Genomic DNA, 18,096 nt, shown 5'->3' with positions numbered 1-18,096 from the left:
TGAATATCATTCCAGCTCATTCTCCCAGCTCTTTTGCAGGACAAGGTGGTTGCACATAATGTCAGTTTAGAAAAACCACTACTATACTATTTCTAAATATAAGAAATGTAAGATGTGCAGGGAAAGGCATAACTGTGCCCACTTCATTCAATGTAAAAGGAAAGAGCATACCTGGATATTAAAATTCTAGAAAATTAAGATGTGTATCTTGGATCCTGGCCTATGACACAAGTGGTAATATTTTTCATAGGATAACATTCCAGCTCTTTCACAAAGGGAATTGTTCCCAACATACTATTTTGTTAGCTTTAAAAATTATAGCTTATTCAAAAATACACATGTACAAGAAGGAAGTTTTCTGGGGAGAATATTGTGTTATGTGCATATCACTGTACCAAGAACATAGCGTGCAGGCCAAAGACTGCTAACTGTCCCCTAGCATCCATTCTCCTCTTCTCCCTTCTAGAGGAGAAGGCTCCGCATTTTAGATGCATAGCCACGCAGAGGGAAACTGTATTCCTTTAGTGGTGGGTGTGGAAGTTTAGTGTTTAGTGCTATGAGGAAGCTCAGGCCAACTGGATAATGGCAGAAATTATCTGTTGAAGTCCAGAGTTACCTCTTTAAAGACAAAACTGTCTCATGGACAAAGCCAAAGGTGGGTAGGATTGAGAGTGGGAGGTGAGGGTGGATGGGGTGGGGTGGTGGTGGAGACAATTGTACTTGAACAATAAAAAAAAGACTGCAAAAATAAAATAAAGTAAAATATACAATACAATACAATAGACTAAGCTGTCTATCTTTGCCTTTGCACAGCTGTTACAAGGGCATGGAGATAAACTTCCACCCTAGATAGCTAACATAACAGCTCAATTCTTCCTCTTGGAAACACTTTTCTTCATTTGGCTTCTAGAACACCACAATAAACTTGTGTTTTGTTTCTTTTATTTATTTATTTATTTACTTACTTACTTACTTATTTTGTTGTTCAAGTATAGTTGTCTCCATTTTTACCCCACCATGTCCCCCCACCCTGTCATCCCCACCTCCCACCCTCGAACCTACCCCCTTGGCTTTGTCCATATGTCCATCCTTTACACATGTTCCTCGATGGCCTTTCCCCTATTATCTCCTATTATCCCCCTCCCCCTCCTCTCTGGTTACTGTCAATGTGTTCTTTATTTCAATGTCTCTAGTTGTATTTTGCTTGCTTGTTTGTTTGTTGCTCAGGTTCTGCTTATAGCTGAGATCATATGGTATTTGTCCTTCACATCCTGGCTTATGTCACTTAGCATAATGCTCTCCAGTTCCATCCATGCTGTTGCAGAGGGTAGGAGCTCCTTCTTTCTCTCTGCTGTACAGTATTCCATTGTGTAAATGTAACACAGTTTTTTGATCCACTTGTACTGATGGGCACTTAGGTTGCTTACAAAATAAACTTGTGTTTCTTCTCAATATTCTTTGCTGGTCCTTCCCGTTCTCCTCACACTGAAACAGCCTGAAGCTTCATCAGTCCTTACTTTTTTTCTTTATCTATAATCACTCCCTTAGTGACATCATCCAATTTCATGGCTTTAAATGCCTTCTACATGTAGATGATCCTCAAATTTGTATATGCAGGCCCAATTTTCCCACTGAACTCCAAATTCAAATATTCAACTACATTTTCAAGTTTTTCCATCTGGATATATCTTAATCTTCACATGACTAAAACTGAATTCCTCATCTTCCTCCAAAAACCTATTTTACCCAGGTTTCACTCCCTCAGTTAATAATCAGTCCATCCTTCCAATCTTAGTCCAAAAACCTTTGCGACATCCTTGGCTCTTGTGCAGCACATCCAATCTACCACCAGATCTTGTTGCTTCAATGATTTATAACCAGAATCTGACTTCTTCTCATCACCTCCAATATTACTTGGTCCAAAAACCATAATCTCTCATCTGGATTGTTTTAATATCCACCTCAGTCCCTTCTTCCCCCAAATTTCTAAATATTGCAGCCAGAATGATCCATTTTTGTTGAAACCCCTCCAAAAGTGTCAAAGGTTTCACAATCACATACAAGGACCAAAAAGTATGTCTTCCTACTAATTTGTTGACTTCATCTCCTTCTAATTGAGATCTCGTCCTTCACTCTGTTCAAGTTACAATACCTATTTATTCCAAGAACATGACTTACATGTTATCATTTAAGAGCATTTGCATTAGCTGTTCTCTGCCTGGAATTCTCTTTCTTCAGAAATCCACATGACTCACTCACTTTCTTGGCTCAAATGACACCGTTTCAGTGAATTGTTCCCTTAACCAACCCTATTGAAAAACTGTAACACACACACACACATGCACACACCTGAAACACTCCCTGGTTACCTTCCCTGCTGCATTTTTTTCACATAGCATTTATTTTTCATGAACTGTGTTAGTTATAAATTTATTTAGTTTACTGTTCTTCCCTCCATCCTAAAATATAAGTTCTGAGAGGGTAAGAATTTATGTCAGTTTTGTTCCTGATGAGCTACTAATAATGCCAAGCACAAAGCAGGCTGTCAATTAGTATTTGTTGAATAAATAAATGAATCAACAAATGACTGAATCAGAGACAGCTCAGGTGATAAAAGAACAGCTCAAAGAAAAGAATCTGGGTCTTGGGACAACATCGTGGAGAAAAGCCATTCATTCAGTCCTGACCCTTGATGCCTAGCCTATTTTGTCAGAAAGAGAAAAATGTCTATACTATTCAAGCCATTTATACTAGAATCTACTGAAACACTAGTATCTAGCAAATCTTTACTTCATTTCCCTAGCTCTGTCAGGGACATAAGTGTTCTCAGCTACAAAGTAAGGTGTTTAAAATAGATGATTTCCAAAGCTCTTTTAAACTCTCAAATTCTACATTCTCAGTGTTTACACAGAGGGCAAGTAATAAAGAAAACTGTCTAGGTAATCTAAATAGACACATGGGGCTAAAAAACATACTACTAATAATTACTTTCTTAAATTAATAAAATCTTACCATATTTAATGGAGTAAATAAAAAATGAACCAGATCTGCAGCACTAGGATTCTGAATATGAGACTTCAATTTGGCCTGTAATATTAAGAATACAGACAAACATATTACTATGACATTACTGAGCAAAAGACAGACATTCAAGAATGTCCAACAAAGACTAAGATAAAGAGTTCTTTATTCCTAGATTCACTTATTAGTATGTTAATTAAGCCTGGGTGAGTCAGATTAGGAAAATTTAGTTTTAAAAAAAAGGAGTCAATTTTTTAAAATCAGGTCTTTTAGATATACATGTTTTATAAACTTTTGTTCTAATTAAAGGCAAATAAAAACATATATACAAAAAAGATCTATGAGAACAATTTACCTTTTATTTGAATCTGCAACACCCTAGCTTGACTTTGATCTCTTTCATTTGTTTCTTTTAGTTATATATAAATTGCACTTACCAGAAGGTTAAATCCATGTTTAAACTTTTGAAAACAGTCAATAAATTCATCAGGGGGTGGAGGTTTTGCCCGCAGAGTTAAAACACCCTCTAAAGAAATAAGCAGGAGGAGGGGTAGGTGAGAGCAAATTGCCAAAAAATACATAAAATGAAAAAATACAATCAAAACACATTTATGTCTGTAAAGTTTGATGATCACACCGGGTATCATGCTACTACTTCCTCTGCCACATCTCATAGTCTGACTATACCAAATTAAGATGATCCAACATTTGAATGCATTCCTCTGCCTTTAGGCACCACCAGTTCCTCATTAGACTCCATAAATATATATTGTAGTCCTTCTTCTTTTTTTAAGTATATTTTATTGATTATGCTATTACAGTTGTCCCAATTTTTATCCTCCCTTTTATCCCACTCTACTCTGTACTGCTCCCCAACCTTGCAGCATTCCTCCTCCCCCAAATTCATGTCCTTGGGTTGTACACATAATTCTTTGGCTTATCCAGTTCCTATTCTATTCTTAACCTCCCCCTGTCAATTTTGTACCTACCTATTCTGCTTCTTATTCCCTGTACCTTTTCTCCCCATTCTCCCCCACCCCCTCCCCACTGATAACCCTCCATGTGATCTCCATTTCTGTGACTCTGTTCCTGTTCTGGTTGTTTGTTTAGTATTTGCTTTTGTTTTTTTAGGTTCAGATGTTGATAATTGTGTTTCTTGTCATTTTACTGCTCGTAAGTTTTGATATTCTATTTCTTAGATAAGTCCCTTTAACATTTCATATAATAAAGGCTTGGTGATGATGAACTACTTTAACTTGACCTTATCTGGGAAGCGCTACCTTCCCTTCTATTCTAAATGATAACTTTGCTAGATAGAGTAATCTTGGATACAGGTCCTTGACTTTCATGACTTGGAATACTTCTTTCCAGCCCCTTCTTGCCTGTAAAGTTTCTTTTGAGAAATCAGCTGACAGACTTAGGGGAACTCCTTTGTAGGTAATTCTCTCCTTTCCTCTTGCTTCTTTTAAGATTCTCTTCTTATCTTTAATCTGGGTAACTTAATTATGATGTGTCTTGGTGTGCTCTTCCTTGGGTCCAATTTCTTTGGGACTCTCTGAGTTTCCTGAACTTCCTGGAATTCTATTTCCTTTGCCAGATTGGGGATGTTTTTCTTCATTATGTTTTCAAATAAGTTTTCAATATCTTGCTCTTCCTCTTCTCTTGGCACTCCTATGATTCTAATATTGGAACACTTAAAGTTGTCCCAGGGGTTCATAAGCCTCTCCTCATTTTTTTTTTGCATTCTTGTTTCTTCATTCTGTTCCAGTTAGATGCTTATTTCTTCTTTTTGATCCAAATCATTGATTCGAGTCCAGGTTTCCTTCCCTTCACTGTTGGTTCCTTGTATATTTTCCTTTATTTCACTTTGCGCAGCCTTCATTTCTTCCTTCATTTTGTGACTGAGCTCAATCAATTCTGTGAGCATCCTGATTACCAGTGTTTTGAACTCTGTATCAGACAGGTTGTCTATCTCCTTGTCGCTAAGTTCTTTTTCTGGAGTTTTGATCTGTTCTTTCATTTGGGCCATATTTTTTTTTGTCCTGAAGCACCCATTACATAGTAAGAGGCAGACTTAGGTATTCTCCGGGGGCAAGGGGAGGCAGGCAACCCTTTTCGCTGCCTTGTGATGCTGTATGTGGAGGAGGGGTCGGAGAGGGAACAATGCCACTTGCTCCGCTGCAGGCTGGCTTTGAGTCACTTCCCCCACCACCCACAAGCAAATTGGGCCCTTCTGGTGCTGATTACCAGATGGATGGGTTTATGTGCACTCTAGGACCCTGTGGGTCTCTCCAGCGAACTCTCCTGTGAGTCTGGGAGTTCTTCCCACTGCCACAATCCCTACAGATTATTTTACAGCCTGGGAGTCTTTAATTTCCCACACTGAAACCCTGGGTTTCACATTCTGTCTCACTTTCCTGCTGTTCCCTGGGTTTGCATGCAAATGTGGGATTCCCCACAAGGTCCACCAGCCACTGCCTTGCCATGTATCCTCTCTGACCGGCTGTTCATCTCTGCCCCTCCTACCATCTGGATGAATGTTTTTTTAACTCCTTGGTCTTTAGACTTCCATGAAAATGTTTTTCTGGCAGTTGTGGTTGTTCTTTGTTGTTAAATTGCTCGTTAATCATCTTTTGGTTGTCCAAGGAAGCAAAGTGTTTCTGCCTACACCTCCATCTTGGCAGAGCTTTACACTGTAGCCCTTTTAAATGTCAGTCATTGTGCTTATTATTATGAATACTAAGAAAATGTATAAGTTACAAGCCTTACTATTAAGGCCCTTAAAATCTAAAAGAAGACATGAATGAACCAAGTGCTATTAAAAAGAAATTGTGCCTGGTTGGGAAATAGAGAAATGTATACCTAAAAGATGTTTCATGGGGAAAGTAGAATTTAAAATGAGATTTGAAAGTTTTGTTCCAGAGCACTTTGATATGAAAAACATTAAAAGCAAAAATGTGTAAAAAGGAAATTGCATATACGTGAAATTACAACATTAAAACAAAGAAACATGAGAATGGAAATGTACATCAAGGATAGACTGTGGATGACTTTGACTGCCAGGGTGACTGAAGAGTGGACTTAAGGAAGAGAACATGGAATTAACATGCTTTTCAGCAGTAGAAAAAAGTTACTGTCCTAAGACAACTATCTTCACAGAATAAGACTGGTGGCTTGAAAACTGCTTAGAAAGCTAGGTAAAAAAATTGATGCTAGTTTGAAGCACATTCTGGTTATAAAAATGAAAAGGGAAAAAAGTGGATAAAAGAGAATGAAAAAATAAAATCAATGTTGGCTACAAACTAGAGAATAGAATTACTGAAGAATCTCTGTGTTGAATCCCAGTGATCAAGAAGAAAGTGTATCCTTCATAAAGAATACAGGAGCAGCCCTGGCTGGTGTGGCTCAGTGAATTGATTGCCGACTGCTAAGTAAAGGGTCACTGGTTCAATTCCCAGTCAGGGCACATGCCTGGGTTGCAGGCCAGGTCCCCAGTAGGGGGAGCATGACAGGCAACCATACATTAATGTTTCTCTCCCTCTCTTTCTCCCCTCCCTTCTCCTGTCTCTAAAAATAAATAAATAAAATCTTAAAGTACAGGAGCACTAAGTGGTGTGAGACATCAGGAAGCAATAATACTTAATTTCAAAATATACAAAGGTGAGGTACATCCAGATATACACATCTGCAAGGCAAGTCTACAGCTCACATGCTTATCATGTAGATATAAGCTAGAAAAACATCTGGAAGTCATGGGAAATGAAAGGGATGTTTATTTGCTATTTTTACAATATATTTTGGTCTATAGCATTTTGTTCCATAATTATAAGTGTATACATTTTGGTCCCATTTTTAAATAGCTGAACTACAGCATACTAAACAATTATTTGTACATGACCTGAATATACTTTTGGAGTGTTATGATAAAAAAATTCAAATCCACTGACATTTCAACAAAATGTCAATCCTTCTGTTAATAAAATAATGAGGTTCAATATTTACAATATAATAAATCCAAACACAATAGGAATAGAGCTATGACTTTCTTTACCAGACATTAACTACAAACATAGCCACTACCTGAATCCCAGAGTTTCTTTAACTTAGGTCAAGAATCCTAGTGTCTTTCTTGACTATAGCCAACTCCGAACCAAAAATGGACTATTCCCTGGGTGAATCTTAGTCTCTCCCTAAGTTTCTGGTGCTATCCCAAAACTATAAAAGGAACCTTGGACAACAGTGTGGTGATTGCAGGGGTGGGGAGAGGCGAGGAGACACTGTTAGGCGAAAGGGGATTAAATGGTCATGGAAGAAAATACAATAAAAGGAACCTTGGTTCAATGTCAATGGAGTTTTTCAGAGCAGTTCACAAGGGTAGAAATGGCCTACCACTGGAGTTCTGATTGGTCTTTAGAAGATAAAATCATCCAACTTACCTCCTGGTCCTTTTCTTTTACCTTTCTTAATTTTCTTCCTTTTAGCAAGCTCAGAAAATGCTTCAGCTGCTTTTTGAAGTTTTGTGATAAAAAATTCAATGTCATCCAAAATGTGGTTTAAGATTTGCTGAAATTAGAAATTATATAATTAAATATAAAACACAACAATTTTTTGCCTTGGCTATATACAGTCAGTAAAGAAAAAATCAGAAAGTTAAAAAATTAAAGAAAAAAACACTTCCTACATGCAAATTTCAAGTTTATCACCAATTTTGAGAATTGAACTAAATATACCCGTGGCCAAGATCTGATATTGACATTTTTCTTTAGCTTAATTTTGCTCTCTTTTCAATACCATGAAGAAAACAATCAACAATATCTATTCAGATCATTAATTATTTTCAATTATTCTAATTTTCTCATAGTGTTCTCCACATCAAGTTAAGTAAAAATAATTCTAAGAAACATTTTATTAGTAAGGCACTGAGCATTTTTGTTTTTCTAATGAATGTCCCAATGAAACACCAACGATATTATGTCATAGGATTAAATATATATAAAATGCTGTGATAACGTACTAAAGACATGGATACTCTACAATAATAGGCATTAAGAGTTCTACATGGTAAAACAAAATTAATGAACTATGCTTTCAGAGGTCATCAGTCAGTTTTGATTATCTTGTATACTGTAAGTCTTAGTTGACTTTCTCTAGTATGTATGAAACTTTACATTCTTCTAATTAAAAACTAGAAAGTGGGATTAAATGAACTTTTAAATATAATAAATAATCATGTAATATAAAAATTAAATTCTGAATTTCAAATACTCAAGTTTTTGTTTCCAACTGAATACGAGCATAGCATAAAAAGTAACTATATTGACAACATACTTTGTGATTACATCACAGGGCACTGCCTTTCTTGCAAGTAAATTACCATGGAAAAATAAAATTAAATATAGCCTTATCCTTCATAAGAAATTAAAATTTACATATGTACCTTTAAAAGTACCACTTAACTTTCAGGCATTATACAATATTTTCAATAAATTCCAGTAAGACACATTAAAAATACTTCAGTTATGAACTTAAAATTGTGAACAAAAATGAAAAATCTTTAAATCTTATAAATCCATTTAAATTCCTTTGTAAACTAGTGACTATGTTAATTCTCCTATTTATTATTCATTAAGATTTACATAAAGTCTACTAGTTAAATATTGCCATAAAGGAAAAAACAGTTAAGAAGAAAAATAATTCAAAGGGCATAACTACCATTAAAAAGAGAAAATATAGTTTCTACAAAACATCTTTATTTAATCAACTTCATTTTCCTTGTAAATGTTTTTCCTCTTTTAAAGCCAATGATTTAAAGATGAATGCTGCATTTACCACATCTCTGTCGATTCGGGCTGCCATCATCTCAGGCGTTTCTTCATGCCCATGGTACTGCCTCAGTCTCTCAACTGGAGAAAGAAGAATCAGAGCTCTTTCAATCTGTTGCTTAAGTAATACCAATATAGATAATTAAACAAAGGCCAGCAACTGATTAGAAAACAGCCCACTTGCAAAAGGGAACACCTCCACTGGACACCAAATCAAAACTCTGCTCTCATCTCCGGCAAGGTGAGGGTCCTTGCCAAGACTAACAGGAGCACTTGGGCAGAGCTGAAGTGCTTGCTTTTCACCTTTATGGTTTTCTTTAACCTATAATTTTCCCTCTAGTCTCCCTCTTCCCTACATCAGCTGCCTATGAAACCAACCCTAACTTAGTACCCTCTAATTCTTAACCAAGAAATATAAACCCACATTTAATCACCTACTTCATAAACAGTGGCCAAATAATTCTAATGCAACAGAACTTCTAATTTTTATATATTCCAACACTGTGACCGCAATATGCTTTGGGGATTCTGATAGTAAAATGTTTCTTAAAATTCTAGTTGTCATTATACTGAAAACCCACAGTTCCTGGGCTCATTAATTTTAAATCATTTCTTTAAAAGTATAAATATCTGCAGAAACTTATGAATTAAAGAATAAATATCTTAAAAGCATTCAAGATGTTAAGTTAGCTCACTTGGCTAAAGCATGATGTTAATTATGAGGTCATTATCATGAACTCCTTCCTGGGTGGTATGAGGAAGCTAAAACTACCACTAAACAAAGAAACTTGTACATGAATTTCATAGTAGAGGGAATAAAAAAACAATGTATGGATGGAACAGGAAAAATATATCATCACGAATGGAAATACAATTCTTGATATATCATCATGACTCATTATGTTCGACATAGAGAACTGCAGAAAACATTAAAAGTTCTGCATTGCTATGTTTCTTTCAGGCCTAACTTCCCATAAATGGAATAATTGTAAAAAAAAAATAGAAAAAATTCCTAAATCTTAATGAAATTTAGTAAGTAGCTATTAAGTATTTTAAGAATTAGAATTTATATGTATAAAATCTTGCAAGCTAACTGCTATTTTACCTGTGGGTAAGCTACTATCTTGGCTATAGCATACACTACCGACAGCAAGTTGAACTTGAAACATAGCTATTAGGAAGTCCAGACAGGTGAGGTGAGACGGGAGGCTGAGGTAAGGGACAGATGTGGTATTTCTCAGAGTTTTTCAGTGTGTGTGCCCAGCAGCCCCACTGCCACTGCCACTGCCACTATTCCACAGAGATTATTTCCAGGAGTCAGGCTAGAGCTAGCTCAAGGATTCAAAGGAGCTGTTCAGCCAAGAAACAACTCAAAAAGTTGTTCAGCCAAGAAGGTTTGAGTCAGCCAAACCTTCAGAGGGACCAGACAGATAGTTCTTTTGGGGAACTTTCCAACTAAAAACTGGCCTGGATCCACACAGAACCTCATAGGAGTGTTCTGTTTGGCCTAGTAGTAGATTAATTCTGAAAACTTTATCTTATACAGATGAGGTTGCACAGAGTAATTTAGACAAAATCTAATGAGCCCAGGAAGTCATAAATTTTTTTTACATACAAAATTTTACAAACAAAATGTATTAACAGAAATTTATATAATCCCTAAACATACAACCTGTTATAAAGTTAAAATAACTAATAATTCTGTTACTTTATTTTTAAAAAATGGATGTTTCAGAGATTTCTTTCTTTCATGTGTTTGGTAGCTGATATGTGTAAATCTCTAAAAATAACTTTAAGGATATGAGAAATATAAATAAAATGAAAAGCATTTCAGAAAGTAAAATGATCTCAATTTGGTAAAAAAAGAGAACCACCACAAATCTTTCTTACTATATTGTAATAGATACTATTATAGATATTAATTGCTTTCAGATTCACAGCAACCCATGAGTTATTTATTATCCCCATTATATTATCCATAAGTGATGCTGAAGCTCAGGCAGATACAACTGCCCAAGGTCACACAGGTAGATCCCAGTCTTGCTCCAGAGCCCAACTTCTGACTCACCAGACACAAAGTACAGTCCAATGCCACTCACTTTGGCAGTCAAGTTCTGCTCATCTATAATGATAGATATCCTCTATGAATGATGCTTTGTCCTATAGAGGATAAGTGACTAAGGAATTGTTAGTCAAGTCAAACTTTCCACCTTTGACTACATTTTTTAAGAAAAAGACTCTCATCCTAACACCGTATCTATTAAATGATTGGTCTGAACTCTCATATATAATAATCCTACAGTGTTCAAGCTTAACTTTCCTTTACCTAAGATTTAAATTTTTAAAACTAACCTCAAGCTGCAGCTCAGAAATCAGTCTCAGAATATGAAAGCAAGAACTATGTCGCAACCGTAAGTAAAAGTTCCTTAAGTATCAGTTCCTAGAAATACTCACAGTCCCCTTGGTCAGCTGCCCAGGCAGACCAGGCTGCCACCCGACTTCTAACATCCACCTGGGTAACAGTCCCTGGGGGCACTGGGGCGGGAGCTCTGGGTGGAGGTGGAATACCAGGATCTGCTTTGGAAATCATCCTAAAAACAATGAGAACAGGTTGAATTTTTACTATCTCCATTTCTATAACATCAGTTCTCACAATTTATGGTTTTAGTCCTCCAACCTTAAGAAGAACTACATCAAGCAGTAAAACAAAGGATTTTCTAAGTATTCCTTATTATATATGAGAAATACAAAAACTTTAAATTCCGCTGAAACCTAGGTTCAACCTTTGTCTCGGTCCCCTGTGGTTTGGAAAGGCCACGAACCAACCACAGTCCTAATATCCACTTGCATTCCTTAGGCCACCCTCCCTTGAAACGCCACTCATCTTTCCTGACCACGACAACACAGGCAGCGGAAGCCACATCAGTGCACACACACTGACGATGAACCTGGGAGGGCAAATGAGTTGAGATTACAGGCTGTAACCTGTAAACTGTATCTTCATTGAAAGTAATTTTTATAAATCTTTAGAGGAAAAAAAAAGACTTAAAAACCGATTGATTCTACCCCTTAATTTCTTTTACCTCAGGGCATCAGGCCTCCTCTTCTGCTTCCCTCCTTTACTGTCGCTGATTGCACTTTCAATATCTTCAGTAATCAAGTTTGCCTGCCACAAACGACAAGTTACCACAGAGGCTATCGATTTTCTTCTCTCGACACGTAGGTTAAAACAGAAAAAGGGATATGTTCCCTCTGAATCAATGAGTGTCTTGATGCAAAACAACAGTGTTCTTTCTAATCTGCTTTCAAAACTTACCCTTTCTTTTTTTGATGTTGCACTTTATACTGACAAGATTTAAAAACTGAAGGGATTTTAAAATAGTTTAACCTAGATTCCTTTCTTTAGTTCATAGTTATTCTCACATAAAGGCAAATAGAAAAAGGATTTGCAAATGTAAAAGTATAATCATACCCTGAAAATGTAACAAGGTAAATATCACTTCCTGGGAAGAAATGGAGGAGTTAGGAGCACATGTGTGTTGAGTGGAGTTCCTTCCCCTTCTCACCCTCAGGCTCCACTGGGCACCCACTCACCCACGGAAACAAATCACGTGGTCCCAGCAGAGTTACTCTCAGTGTAGGACAAAGCCACTATAATCATGGAATGAACCCCAATACTAGGTCGTACCCTTTTGGATAAACACTTTATTTTGTCATTTCAGGTAAAAATTAACATTCTCCAATCAAGCAACTTTTTCAACAAGAAAACCTGATTTGGTTTTCTTGGGAATCGATGTGAGATTAGCAGTAAAGAGGTTTATTTTGTGCGATGTTGAAGTTTATTTATAGCCAATGATTATTACTGTATATAAGATTCTTGCTGGGATGTATTCATTGCCTATTTTTGTTCCTGCTTATTTTCTGTAATTATGTATATTTTCATACATTTATTTTATATTCTTTTTCCAAAGCACAGGTAATCATAAAATTTTAGAGCAGAAAGGACACTTAAAGATTATCTAATCCATTCTCCTTCCTTTATAATTCAGTAAACTAAGGAACACCCCTGTTATGGCGTGGCCAAGGTCACACTGCGGGTTAGATGAGAGTGTCAGTGCGGCCCACTCCAGTGTCGTCACCATAGAACATCCTAGTGTCAGGAAGACTGCAAACATGAGGTCAAAGGCTTTCTCTTATGTGGGAGGTTAAAACTGAAGATGCCTAGAAACCCTGAACTTCCTATAGGGGTCTATTTTAAGAAAAATTTTACTGCAAATGTGGGCAGGAGCATTGTAAAACCTGCATTGTAAAGAAACTTTAAAACTGAAAAGTGACATTGTAAGGTGATCCATATAAAAGAAAGTATATCATATCTCACTTTACATGTTCAATGGGGCTAGAAAAAATTAAGTCTCATGTGAAATATGGCACCAATGAGCACACGCACATAGCTACAGAGTAGTACTTATAGTGTACTTTGAAATACAAATCTTCAGGACACAGCATGTTATTACTTGTAACTGTGCTCAACTATTTTCACATTCTCACTTAGGCATTATGAATCTTGAGCAATTATTCAAGTCACATAATTAAAATGGTGAACTTTGAATCAATATCCTGGAAAATATCTAAGTGCTTTCTTACAATAATCCATGCTTTGTGATTGGTTTAAAATAAAATAATATTGTGTGATTATTTATTGCCCATGAAACATAATTTCTGTAGAATCAATTTTTAATTATATGTCCAAGTCATTCAATGAATAATTTAATATATTAGCTACCCTTTTTAAAATAAATAGAATGCACCTTATTTTTTTTTAACACCATTCTATCTTCTCTTTATTTACTTGGCCTGGAAACCCTAAGTAAGATACTAAAGGATTTGTTTTCCCTACAAAATTGTGAGAAACTAAAACTCTAGTACCTACTAGCCATATGACGGAAGTACATAATTCCAAAGCTGCCAGAACATCTGCTCAAAGGGAAAGACAGTTCACTATTCTTTTACCTTAATCTCATCACACTGGAAAAGATGCAGATCTGGCTTGTTCTGAGTTGGCTCTTTGCACACCAGGGCAAGAATTGAATCATAGTTACAGGAGTGCATCACAGCTTGGCAGTGCTGGATTGTATTTAAAGGAAAATTCTCCAGTTCATTCTATAAAGTAAAAAACATAATTCGCCTTATTTTTTATTGAATATATAAAATCTATTCCACAAAGCCCTCTAGGCATTGTATAAATAATTTTTAAAGTGCACAAATCATATTGAAAATGAATATTAGTGAACACTTGTAGACATGGAGGATGAGCAGGTACAAGGCTGGGCTAGATGGTGAGTGGGAGAAAGAGCAATAAAAATGGAGAAATTTAGTAGAGAAGTATAATTATGTTCTTAATAAACACTGAATTTAGCATTACTGATTTCCTCAGATTATAAGATGGAGATGATGTCTTTAACAGCAAAAAAAATAAAATAAACTGAGGGTTCTTTCCAAATTACTCACTGTCTCACATGGTATTCTTTCCCATATGACTATGCCATGCCAGATTTTTTTCAACTTGAACACTCAATAGTCATAAGTACAAATATGCATACATACATACATACATACATACATACAAATGTCAGGCTAAGAATATTATGTCATTTGTACATTTTCTATTTCAGTGAACCTCTCAAATGCAAAAATTCACTATACAGATAGAATCCAGCCAAAAATGTAAAACAACAGGGTCAGAAGGATCTCTATGATAAACAAACTGTTCAAAATTAAGGTATTAATATTTGATGGTATGAAAGTGAATACTCTGTAACCTATAAAGAATCATGCACATAAAATACCAACAGATTAAATAATTATACTACTCCTTAAAACTAATGAACATTCTGCTCACAATTATAATTCCAAACTTAATGATATATTTAAGGTGCTTATCCTTACAGTAATGGCTTCACACAACTTGTGAGTGGTCTTAAACCTTTTATGAAGATTCTCTGGAAAATTTTTCAAAGTTTAATAGGATAAGTTAAAATAAGAATGGCCCCGGCTGGTGTAGCTCAGTGGACTGAGCGCAGGCCTGTGAGCTAACGGGTTGCCAGTTTGATTCCCAGTCAGAGCACATGCCTGGGTTGTGGGCCAAGTCCCTGGTGGGGGGCATGCAAGAGGCAACCACACATTGATGTTTCTCTCCCTCCCTTTCTCCCTTGCTTCCTCTCTTTCTAAAAATAAATAAAAAGAAATTATATCTTTGCTCTTCAAAAAAATAAAATAAAATAAAATAAAATAAAATACGAATGTAAATTTTTGCTACAGACTAAAAATACAAGTTAAAGAATATAAGTATAGCCTTGGTCAGGTGGCTCAGTTGGTTAGAGCATCTTCCTGTGCACCAAGGGGTTGCAGGTTTGATCCCAGGTCGGGGCTTGTGTGGGAGGCAGCCATTTGATGTGTCTCTTTCTCTCTGTCTGTCTGTCTGTCTGTCTGTCTCTGTCTCTCTCAAAAAATCAATAGAACATATCTCAGGTGAGTATTAAAAAATTTTTAAAGAATATAAGTATAAACAAAAGAAGAGAATGTTAAAGAAAAATAGGTTTCCCAAATTACATTTTATTCTCACTGATAAAGCTTGGAAATGATAATTGTGTAATACTGCTTTAAGATTTGTTTAAAAATTAAACAAAACTAGTTTAAATGACTGCTATACATATATTGAAGATAAACGCTTTTTAAAGATTTGCCCTAAGTTCACTGTATAAAATGTAACTAAAAAACATTTTTCTGAATTATATTTTGCTGCATGCAAAAAGCTGAATGATATTACCAAATGTTCCAGTTGAAAGCAAGCATTTCATTTAATACTTCACACATGTGACCAGAGTGACTAAATAAGCCATCTTATAGCTAAGAGATTAGAGCAGTTACCATTCTGGGGCCATAATGTCAAACTTGTAAAATCTGACTCCCCCAAATTTTAATAATCATACTATTTAACAAAATTTCAATAAAATTTCAGGTCTATTCTTGTATTTCACAAATTCATTCTATTATGGTGATATCTGCATTTGGAATTGGCTTTAGAAAACCAGTGATCTCATCACTCCCCTCATTGAGAATTTGAATTTGGCAAAAAAAAATACATTTTACAGTTTCTCTCTAAAACCAAATCAACACAGTTCAGCAAAATTTGAATTTGGCCAAAAAAAAAATACATTTTACAGTTTCTCTCTAAAACCAGCACAGTTCAGCAAAGTTTTTGGTACTTTATACATATGTAAATCTCCTATTCTGCCTCCTTTTTTAAACAAAAACAGAATAAATCTCCAAGATCACTATCTTCCTGACACCTTCCCCCAATCATATGTACCAGAGCTTTCTACTTTCAGAATTCTGTTTTCTTACAATTATTATAATTATCTGTATGTTTTCTCATCTTTCGCACTAATGTGAAGGAGATTTAATGGCAAGAACTTCTGTTTTGTCTTTTCTCAATTCCCAACAGGAGTCACAAATAAGCATCCTGCACAGCAATTTCAGTCTGCAAATACATTTGGTGTGGTTGGCATGGTGTGTGTGTGTGTTTCCTATGCAGTTTTTAAAAAAAATGTATTGGGGTGTGTAAAATTATTTTTTTAAATAACTGACAAAAATATTTTATTTGATCCAACTTTCACCCATCTGCAAAGAGTCTGTAAACATAATATTTGTGGTCCTCCCTTAAAAGTGAAATAGTACACATTTTACAAACTTGCCTTTGATTCTAAATCAATCAGGCTCACAGCTCTGTCATCCACTTGAAGAATCATATCTTGAGTCCACACTTTGCCCTTGGCATCAAGCAATTTCAGCTTCCTTATTCCATCATCAACGGTTATCATAGCATCTTTCCGATCCAGAACAAAGGTAGTCAAGTGCTTATGATTGGCAAAAAGAAAAATATTTGTAACATACACACAGTCTCTCAGTACACATTTTCTAAGACAGCAACGTTAACCTAATCTAAGTCAACTAGCAAAGAGGTGAGAAACAAGAACATTACTCCAGAAGTTCATGGTTATTTTACTCCGATAACAAAATCAAGCAGGATTGTTGAACATAGGAAATGATACCTTGAATCATAAAATAGCTAAATCTGTTTAAAACTTAGTGATGTTAAACTATTTATTTAAACATGCCATAAAAACAAATTCTAAACAATTTAAATAACATTCTCTTAAAATCAGCCCCCAATTATAATTCACTGCCATTATTTGAATGCTGTACAATAGGAGGTATTCCACATGACATCTTGAAAATTATACACAGATAATTGAGAGTAGCAACAGCAATTCTTGTCTGTAACAACTGTCAAACTTTTCACTCTACTAAAACCACTTAATTACACAAACTTGAGATAGGTAGAAAAGTGAAAATTAGAGCAATTTAAAAATTACTTCCCCCCTCATACACTGTCAGTGGGATTATAAATTGGTGTAGCCACTATGTAAAACAGTGTGGAGGTTCCTCAAAAAATTAAGAATAGAACTACCATACGATCCAGTCGTTCTACTTCTGGGTATTTACCTGAAGATAGGAAAACAGTAATTCAAAAAGATATATGTACCCCTGTGTTTACTGAAGTCTTATTTGCAATAGCCAAAAAATATGGAAACAACCTGTGTCTCTAGAAAGATGGATGGATAAAGATGTAACATATCTACATGTACAGAGAGCTTGCATGTGTGTATGTGTATGTATACAATCCAATACTACTTCACCATAAAAAAAAAGATGAAATACTGCCATTGTGATAACATATATGGACCTTGGGGCATTATGCTAAATGACATAAATCAGCCAGAAAAGGACAAAAACACTATGATTTCAATCATATGTGCAATATAAAACAAAAAAGAAACAATATAGAATACATCATAGAAATGAAATAAAACACAATTTTTATTGGTAGTAGATGAGCCCTTTAAGATACATTTCTAAATTTTAGCAAACATCCAAGCATCTTACTTCAACACGGTATTGGGAAATATCTGATACGCTGCTGATGCTGTCACGTGCATAATGCTTCCTTTGTTCTGAAAGAGAAGTTTACAAAGACATTATTTACCCATCAACAGGCTGAAGTTCACATGTCAGTGTCTTGTGGCCAACTATTAACTAGTCTATCTCACATATAAATACAGTCGTTGACAAGTCACCATTGTGTCATATCTCTGAAAACACTCATTATTCACACTAATTGAAAAAGTTACCA

The 18,096-nt window shown here is 35.5% G+C and overlaps 1 protein-coding gene across 4 annotated transcripts in view; it reads right to left on the bottom strand.

Moving 5' to 3' along the window:
- The window catches only part of EPS8 (epidermal growth factor receptor pathway substrate 8), a 162,143-nt gene that overhangs the window by 37,711 nt on the left and 106,336 nt on the right, over positions 1-18,096 (bottom strand). For all 4 annotated transcript variants that reach the window (XM_045829797.1, XM_045829800.1, XM_045829798.1 and 1 more), the window contains exons 4-12: positions 17,850-17,917; positions 16,598-16,759; positions 13,854-14,003; positions 11,927-12,009; positions 11,298-11,434; positions 8,851-8,924; positions 7,458-7,584; positions 3,459-3,547; positions 3,013-3,087 (exon numbers count right to left, since the gene is read on the bottom strand). In XM_045829797.1, coding sequence (XP_045685753.1) covers positions 3,013-3,087; positions 3,459-3,547; positions 7,458-7,584; positions 8,851-8,924; positions 11,298-11,434; positions 11,927-12,009; positions 13,854-14,003; positions 16,598-16,759; positions 17,850-17,917 — 965 coding nt within the window. The remainder of the gene's footprint in view (positions 1-3,012; positions 3,088-3,458; positions 3,548-7,457; positions 7,585-8,850; positions 8,925-11,297; positions 11,435-11,926; positions 12,010-13,853; positions 14,004-16,597; positions 16,760-17,849; positions 17,918-18,096) is intronic.

Source organism: Phyllostomus hastatus, unplaced genomic scaffold (genome assembly GCF_019186645.2).
Source record: "Phyllostomus hastatus isolate PE091 unplaced genomic scaffold, TTU_PhHast_1.1 phas_scaffold_93, whole genome shotgun sequence".
Classification (NCBI taxonomy): Eukaryota; Metazoa; Chordata; class Mammalia; order Chiroptera; family Phyllostomidae; genus Phyllostomus; species Phyllostomus hastatus.
This window is presented reverse-complemented; position numbering and strand designations above follow the sequence as displayed.